Source organism: Trematomus bernacchii, unplaced genomic scaffold (genome assembly GCF_902827165.1).
Source record: "Trematomus bernacchii unplaced genomic scaffold, fTreBer1.1, whole genome shotgun sequence".
NCBI classification, from domain to species: domain Eukaryota; kingdom Metazoa; phylum Chordata; class Actinopteri; order Perciformes; family Nototheniidae; genus Trematomus; species Trematomus bernacchii.
Window position 1 is genome coordinate 4387372 of NW_022987698.1, and position 8762 is coordinate 4396133.

At 40.3% G+C, this 8762-nt stretch overlaps 1 protein-coding gene across 1 annotated transcript; it reads right to left on the minus strand.

Moving 5' to 3' along the window:
- Positions 1-196: 196 nt before the first annotated feature.
- LOC117489959 (prostacyclin synthase-like) lies at positions 197-8676 on the minus strand. The gene is made up of 10 exons (XM_034139558.1): positions 8484-8676; positions 7680-7803; positions 6997-7172; positions 6296-6439; positions 5671-5798; positions 4889-5070; positions 2623-2776; positions 2158-2339; positions 1565-1716; positions 197-1438 (listed from the first exon to the last, which is right to left on the minus strand). The coding sequence occupies exons 1-10, from the start codon at positions 8549-8551 to the stop codon at positions 1288-1290; spliced, it is 1461 nt and encodes a 486-aa protein (XP_033995449.1). The 5' UTR covers positions 8552-8676; the 3' UTR covers positions 197-1287.
- Between the last annotated feature and the right edge of the window lie 86 nt (positions 8677-8762).

Sequence of the window (8762 nt, forward strand, 5' to 3'; positions counted from 1 at the left end):
TGCTAACAGTGTTACAGGAACCCACAGCCTGGGACACAACTGAAACAAACCCTTCTAAGGAATGTTACATGTAAAAAGTTGAACGTTTCTAAGTTATGCTATGATTCTTTATTTTAACAAGGAAAGTGCACAAACAACATATCCTTATATTAAATAAGGAGGGATGTAATTCACCAGGATTTAGCATGTTTTTGTTATTCCCATAGTAGGGGGAAAGCAACATATAAAATAGTAAGAAAATAATATACATAATAAAAATAAACATTATAAGAAGACACGATCAAATTAAGATTAGACAATAACAGACAACCAATTACAGTATTAACACAGTCAGTGTACGTGACCTCCACGTAAGGACATTAAGCACACGTTATATCCCTATGGGAATAAGGGACAAACTTTCAGCCTACTATTAGGAGGCAGACATACTGTAAGGCCTCCCAGGAACATCTTAGTTATCGTAGCCCTCCCTGGACAGTCACCTGCTAATGCTTTCTAAACTGGAAAGTGAGTGGTGAAAAATTCAATAACAGCAGAATCGGTCTCCGCAGACTGGCATACAGTCAGGCTCAGAGGAAAATGTAGCCATTAGTTCCTACAGAATGATTCAACACTTAGGAAACACCACTTTCTTGGGCCTAAAGGGATTGATTTTGTGAATGTTCGAGCCCTAACTTTGTAAAGTTTGTGTTTTCCAGGGTCAACGTGATGTACTTGTATCTCTGAGCAGAGTAAGTGCATGTTGTTTGTTGTTCCTCTGCACCTTACTATCTGTGTCCACGGTGGATCTGCTCCTGCTAAGAAATCAGTTGCTTTCCAAACAACATATAAATCTAAAGTTTCCACTAAGCCTCACTCTGCAAACAGAGAGCATGTGTAAGTGTGACAGATGTGTGGCCGGCTCTGTTTACAGTACAGGCCGTCCCACACTACGCTTGTAGTCTTTGCTCCCAAGCAACACTTCCCACAGCTCCTTAAAAACATACCTTATGAAGACAGATTTCAACGTCTTATTAATAGTCTTACCAGAAAATAGTAATGTGGGATAAGGCACAAACATGTATATGATTGTGATGGACTCGGCAATCATTTTACCCAAAAACTCATAGAAATTTGACAACACAATATGGTACACAATGCATTATTTACATTTATTGATAAATAACAAAAATAATTATATACTATATTATATAAATAAAAGATACAAAAGTACAAAGGGGAATATTGACACTATAAACAATGTGCATTTGTTGAAATGTGCTTTCACATTTGATTGCTTTTATATTCCTAGTGTGTATTTCTAGGTCTGTATCGGACAAGCAAGTCTCTTTCTGGTTGAAGCATCCCAAATCCATAACGACTGGCATTTACCTCCGGTATCTGAGAATTTGGGTCAGAGAGCTCCAAATCGTAGTTCGTCAACACCATGTAAACAAACCTGAAGAGTAAAACATGAAATTAGGACTTTCAAGATGACATTGAAGGCAACAAACTCATCCAATGTGAAACATTTTTGAGGTCTTAATTGATCGTAAAGTAACATGGTGACTTATAGGACACTCACTGTCTGATGGTGTTGATGGCAAACTTCTTTCCCACGCAGCCATTGGCCCCTGCGCCCCATGGCATGGTGTAATATTTTAGCCTTCTCCCTCCTTTATAAAAATCTCTCTTCACGGAGCCATCTTTATTCAGGAAGCGATCGTACTTATATTTCTGGAAAGGAAACACATTTAGAGATGCAACCAGTTAGAAAGAGCAGATTGTATTCAGTTAGATCAGAGTTAGCTAGATACTGTAGTTTTAGCTAGGTCCTAGTTTCTGGTTTGTTTCATTTCTGCTGGACAGTGCGTCAATGATTAGTGTTAGTGTAGCCTGCAATGTCCTTCCCACGCCTATTAGCTGTGTTTCTGTTCCCGTGCTTAGCTAACCCCTCAAAAGGGCCACAGCTCTGGTTTGACCCCCCCCCGGGCAGGGTCAGCGTTGTGTAGGCGTTGATTCCACCTTACATAAACCACTACACTAATTACACTTAGCTCTGCCTCCAACTAGTCAAGACAATTACTGCTGTTCCTGTTGGCAGCACAGTACGCTTTGGATAGAGCGAGGAGGTTGGACACAGGCAATATGTTACTTTAACAAGATAGGACAACCAACCTGTGGCTCGTGGTGAATCTCTGGGTCCTTCTGAGGGCTGTTGAAGGGGAACAAACACACCCGGTCTCCTTTCCTTAGCAGGTACTGTTGGCCATCAGCCATGTTGAGGGTTTTTTCCTGCACTACCTCTCTGGTGATGAAGGGGGCAGCAGTGAGTCGAAGGGTTTCTTCTAAGGCGCTATCTGTAAGAGGCAGAAAGAAATGTTGTTAATAACAAAAGAGCAGAGGTTTCATTTGCAATATTTCTCTACTTATGAATTAGGCTTTATTTATCCATTTGACTTTTTTCTGTTCACCATAATCTACTTTTCTTAGCTGCAATATTATCTTATTGTTGTTGCCCTATACATCGACATGATGTGTATAAATCCATTAATCTTTCAAATGTGATTCCAGACTACCTGACGAAAAGGAGCAAGCTACTCCCAACAAATGTTTTTCTTTGTGTTTACACTAAGCCCTCACCAAACACAGGGGTGTTCACAGGTCTGTCCGGTAATGAGGTCTCTGAGGTCTCCATCGTTGAGATAGCGCTGAACTCGTTCTTCACCGCTGTCAGAGCTTCAGGGTTTGTCAATAAGTAGCCCAACAGCCAAAATGCAGCCGGACCAACATTGCCCTGAAAACAAACAAAGACTCACATGATGACAATGATAGGGTTTTTAGTTTCACTCGGGCGTTGCATAGTGACAGCGCAGGTGGTTGTTTGCTAATAGCAAATAAGAACATCACATCCCTAGTGCTCATGGCTATTGTTTGTTAGAGTTGTAATGAAGCACACATTTCAATAAAAGTCTGGTTCAACAAAAAATAAAAAGCTTAATGACTATTGGGCTCTGCTGCTGACTGGATAAAAAGGCAACAGCTTCCTTTCATCTGTGAGGTATGAGAGGAGCCGTGCTCTGGATAGTTTCACTTCTGGCAAAGCTCAGCCTGGTAATGGTTTACTAAATAAGGAAAGCGCTTGGAAACCGGAGGTCCCCCGCCATCTGCCTGCATCCAAGGGCAGGACAAGCTATGAAGCTATTTAGTTTTACAGCTTACTGTGGCGCTGACTGCCAAGAGAAGACACATACAATAGTTCACATTATGTTAATTTAATACTGTGTATAAATGACCACAAAATTGCCTCTTAAGTCATTGCAAATACACGATTAGGTGTGTTAATGCGTACTCAAATACATAAACACAACTGATCATAGAACTTCGGTATCCATTAAAAGATTTGTCACAAGGACATTATCCAAACTTTTGGCAGATGTATCACAGACCTGTGTGTGTGAAAGCTTCCTTATAGACAGAGATATTTCACTGTAAATAACACCATATATGACTGACATGACAATATTGTGTGTCATAACCATAATAACTGTCCAACAAGGTCTCTGTATTTCATGAGATATATTTGTTAACTTCTCTCAAAGGTTTTGTGGGAAACTAAGAATGTGACTCAGAGACAACCTAACGTCATGATTCAAAGCTTGTAATCAAATGGTGCATAAAGAGGATGAGTAAGCAGTCTGAAGGGGAACGCAAATGTTGAAGTTGCCATCTTATTGCAATAAACTTCTCCAGCAGGCTGTAGGCAACACTGTGAGTCAATAGCAAGTCCAGTTTTACGTGAGTGAGAATCAGTTCAAATCCATTCAAGACTAAAACCAATACAACCAATAACCTACTTGTTTTGTTAGAGTAGAAATAAAATGTCCCTTTAACATTGGAAGAGAAGGAAGTAAGTGCATACTAGCTGACCTTTCAACATCCTACAAACCAAGTGAAGAGATTTCTGACATTTACATTTTTTGAAGGAGAAACATGTTTAACTTTGTTCTGTAATCAATGAGAGAATCAATCAAGTTACCATGTCTGTTCATTTGGTGTAAAAACACTGTGCTCCATCACAGTCATCTCTTATATTTGTTAAACACTTGCACGGCTTTCCGATTTAAAGGCAGACTGCTGTGAAAGCAGAAGTGAACAGCACACTCATGTGTTAGATAAGAGTACTGCACAGTGGTAGAGGAAGTAGTTCATACCAGAATCAGACAATAAAAGTACTCCACTACAATTAAAAGTCCTCTATTAAAAACCCTAATTAAATAAAGGATTATGAATCCTGAGGCAAATACATAATATGTAACTGTTGATGTTGGTGGAGTAGCTGGTTCTGTTTAGGTAGTTTAATCCAGCATAAATAATGAATGTGAGGAGGCATGAAATAAGTCATGAAAAATTAACTAATTATTATGTTAATTATACACATTTCTAATATACTTAATTTTGTGTTATTTGTGAAGTATTGGATAATTTTACCTCTGAAGTTTTTGTTAGAGGCCATGCTAAAAAAGTCAGGAACCATTGGTTTAATCTTTTAAAATGTGTTGTATTTCAAAAGCTTATCATATTGTATTTAAGATCTCATTTCCAGCTGCAATAACTATGTAAAGGCAGTTATCTAAAAGTAGCTAAGTAAAAAGTATATTATTTCCCTCTGAAATGTCGTGGAATAGAACGATTAAGTATCAGAATATTGGAAAAACTCATGTAAAGTATCTCAAACCTGTACTTAAGTGCAGTACTTCTTAATAAACGTTCTTGGATACTTTCCCACCACAGAGACTGAGTGTCATCAAGTTCAACCGACAGACAGCCTCTCTAATCTCAGGAGGTGATCACCAACTGAAATTCTCGCTTTGCACATTCTGAATATGTCTTTCAACGTCTTGCTCACCTGTGTGGCCCACAGCTGCATCAGCACAGCTTTCCTCTGCGTCTCCTCGTCGGCCCCATCCTCCTGCAGGAGCCTCCTGTAGGCGTGGAGCCAGGGGCTGGCCCCCGAGTCCTGAGTCAGACCTGCTGGAGCCAGGAGCCCGCACAGTCTCTGCCGCACACTCTGGGCTGTCCTCTTCTCCTCTGAAAACAGATAACCATCACAGCGTCAGTGAGGGAGTGAGTCAGGCTAAACATAAGCAGTGGAGCCTAATCTGAATGAAAGGCCTGATATATAAACAGATCGTACAGATACCGAGGCTGGACAGGCTCGACTGGAGAGCAATAGTATTGCAATTGGCCAACTTTCATGTGTAATACAGAACAAAAGCAAATCTAAACAATGATACAGCACGCAAGGAAAGACCTTTCTTCAAAGAGCTCGGGGGAATACGGTGTATGCAGTGAGAAGCTGGTACGAGTTGTATCAGGTCTGTGATGATACATTGGGAATCGTAAAAGTCTTCAAAATAAAAACAAAGCTACCAGACATTACGTAAGCAACTGAGTGAGGGAAACTTGCCATGACAACTGCAAAATAGAAATGAGCTTATATCTATCGATGATGTCAATCCATGTTAGCGACCAATGTTAACAGTGTAAACACAAGTTACGTCTTCTCCTGAGTCATGGAGTTTGAGGTGCATCGTAACTAACAGACTTCTGTCACTGCAGCCTTCCTGACTAAGAGCTTCTGATACCCCCGAAGGATATCTGTAGGCACAGTGAGTTCAGCATCACTACCTGGCTTCAGTGTGCCTCTCGCCATTTTAGTCAAGAGGCCATCAAACTTCTTGTACTCCTCATAGACGCTGGAGGGATCGGTGCCGTTGTTGTTCTGTTCCCCTCCGAACAGCGACAGGTACCCCGCCCTGCAGAGAAAGGAGACATAAAAAGTGTGAGAATGTGTGGTACTCTATGGATGAATGCAGACATTGTTTTGCCTTGACAGAAAGATAACCAGCCCACGCAGGTATTTCATTTGACACAAGAGATCCCCTTTCAACTGGTATCTTTCCATTGGCCAACACAAGGTGAAGCTTCTCCTCAGAGTGTATGTGTCAAGGGTTACATTACTACCTTATAGTGTTTTACATTCCTGATACTCTCTCCTTTGTTTACTAAGTATACTTCTTAACATGAAGGGCAGCTACGTTTATGTTCACATCCTGTCTCCTAAAATACTCAACCGGAAAGGTGAACTCAAACATTTGTGTCATGGTAATCATCCTACATTTTTCTTGCTGTGTTTACAAGCAGAGAACCGCAGGACTGACGGCTGTGTAAACTGTTTAGTGGAACATTTTGACGTAAATGCTTCTTTTAACATAGTCAAGAGTGTGTGTGGGCGAGACAGGGGCACACTTACTTGAAAAGTAGGCTGTAGGAGAGGTTGAATAGTCCCTGCTCTTTCCAGTCTTTCTGGTTCTGAGGCATCTCAGTTTTCAGCGAGGCCTGCAGGTGTCTGCTCATGGTGCTGTTCAGTGCGGCCAAATTCACTCCCATGAAGTGCCTGTGGACACAAAAAGGTTGAGATGACAAAGTAAATACATGGCATTCCATTGAGGGGAAATCCTATAAATCCTGTCACATTGATGTGGTGACCTGACTTCCTAGCCAATTGACTTAGGTTTCATATTTTCCCGGAGGTAATGAAAAGGCTCCGAGTTTTATTTTTAGCACATTTGGGAAATTGTTAACATGATGAACAAAGAAAGGAGGGGTCGGCAGGACACATAACTTATCACTCAGACTGAGCTTCCAGAAAGCAGTGTGCCCATTGGTCAATCTTTTAAACCTTAACATTATAAAGATTGCTTTGTTTTTATTTTGATGTCTGCCAGTATCTCAATACAATAGATGCCTGAGCAATAATGAAACAAGAAGACCTAAAAATGGATTTCCCAAAATAGTAAGGGAGTTTTCAGAAATATCCACAGTGATGCTATTCATAAGATTCGAGTGGTAGATTTCCACAAACAAATTTCGCTTCTCTGTTTATATAAGAAATGAAAATGAAAATAGACAGTACAAGCTTTCAGTTTGGAGTTCATACTAATGAGGACTTACTTTTTCATCATGGCTGAAACATTAGACGGCTGATGATGAGGGAGCCGCAGGTTGAAGATCCTCTCCATGAGCACCTGTGCATAGCGAGTGAAGTCCAGGGAGTCCGAGTCATTGATGACCGTGTCGTACGAGTGAGGATCCAGCAGCACCGTCACATAACGTCCAGCAGCACGCACCTGCACATCATCAGTGGAGAACATTAAAATGCAAGAAGAAAATGCAGCTAGAATTCTTTTTTCATGCATTTCTGTAACATTATAAATTCTCCTAGCACTTTTTGTTGTGATTAGTGTTGTAATGTATGTTATTTCTTAAAGTTTTGAAGCAAACCAATTAGTTTTCTCATGAAGAGCAGTATTCAATTTTTTTTTTTTTTTAAAGTATTTGCTTGTACAACTCAAATATAAAACTCTGTATTTTGTTTCAGGATAACTTAAAATCATGACATCATGGTATCCTGATGTAAACGTTTGGTGTTATCCGTAACATGCTGTTACATGAACATAAACATATTCTTAAATGTCTAACCAATAATCTACAGTATCATTTGGAGAGGCAGCATTTTTAAGCTGAATTATTTTATAAGTATTAAGATCTTTAGGGGATCATATGTATTCACATCATATTTACAGAGGGGGCATCGATGAATCAGATCATCATCTCTGTTGGTCTTTTCTACTCACTGTGAAAATGTCACCATGTTTCTGCTTCATTCGGTCCAAGAACTTGGAAGCATCTTTTCCAAACTCAAGTGCATGGCCTAACCAGGGGATAACTCCTTTGTCTAGAGGAGGATCGCTCTTGGATCTAAAGGGACAATGAAATACAAATATAAAGTTACATTGATTTATTGTATTTTCAACAACTTGCTATTTTGAAGATGATTGTCTTTCTTTATCTTACTGACAGTTTTAAAAGGTGGAGAGACACAACGTGACATGCAGCTCTGGACAATAACCAACATAGGGATGTGTTATTTTACACATGCATCTACTTTGTTGTCTGCCTCAACATTAGTTTGTGTCACTTATTTGACGTCACGCCTATTATGACATGATCACTTAATATAACAATAAAAGGGATAGGTAAAATTGACTTGACAAATTATTCTTTCGTCATTTGTCATTGCCTCAATGGAAATTGAAAGTTCAATGAAGTGGAAAGCTGCACAATAGGGACACTTATATTTCACACTGCAGTAGTTTAACTGCATTCCTTTGAATGGAGAAGCCAAACCAATACAAAATAAATTGTTTTGGCGTGTGCGTACATCACGAGAAAAATAGCATACTCAGGTGGTAGACAACATCGTTTGACAAATATGTCACCACACTGACTAGTCTTACATTTGCACCAGTTAACAAAAACACATGAGAATATTTTTGACAAGGGCGCGTAAGATTCAATGTCAACAGGTGCATTTCTCATTAGCGTGTTTAGAGCACGAAGAAAGCACCACAATACAAGTCAATAAAACAATAACTCACCTCGATCTGTGTGTGAGAAGGAAATAAAGCAGGACAGCTTGGAAAATCAGAAAAATAGTCCAGATCATCTCGTGTGTTTACCTTCCTCGCTGCTCTGAGTCAATGGAGTCCCGTCTGCTCTCACATGGCTTTATTATGAGCCAGAGCTACGTCACAGCCCTCTCGGCAGGGGCGGACTGGCCATCGGGACGTTCGGGACGAATCCCGATGGGCCGGTACTGAAGTGGGCCGCTCGGATAAGTCACTAGCACCCCCCCCCCCCCCCCCCCCCCCCCTTGT

Excerpts from the sequence above, each read along its gene's own strand:
- LOC117489959 (XM_034139558.1), bottom strand. The coding sequence starts at position 8,551 with ATGATCTGGACTATTTTTCTGATTTTCCAAGCTGTCCTGCTTTATTTC. Across the intron at positions 7,173-7,679 it reads AACATGGTGACATTTTCACA|GTGCGTGCTGCTGGACGTTA; the intron begins GTGAGTAGAAAA and ends GATGATGTGCAG. Across the intron at positions 1,439-1,564 it reads GCCATCAACACCATCAGACA|GTTTGTTTACATGGTGTTGA; the intron begins GTGAGTGTCCTA and ends TTTACTCTTCAG.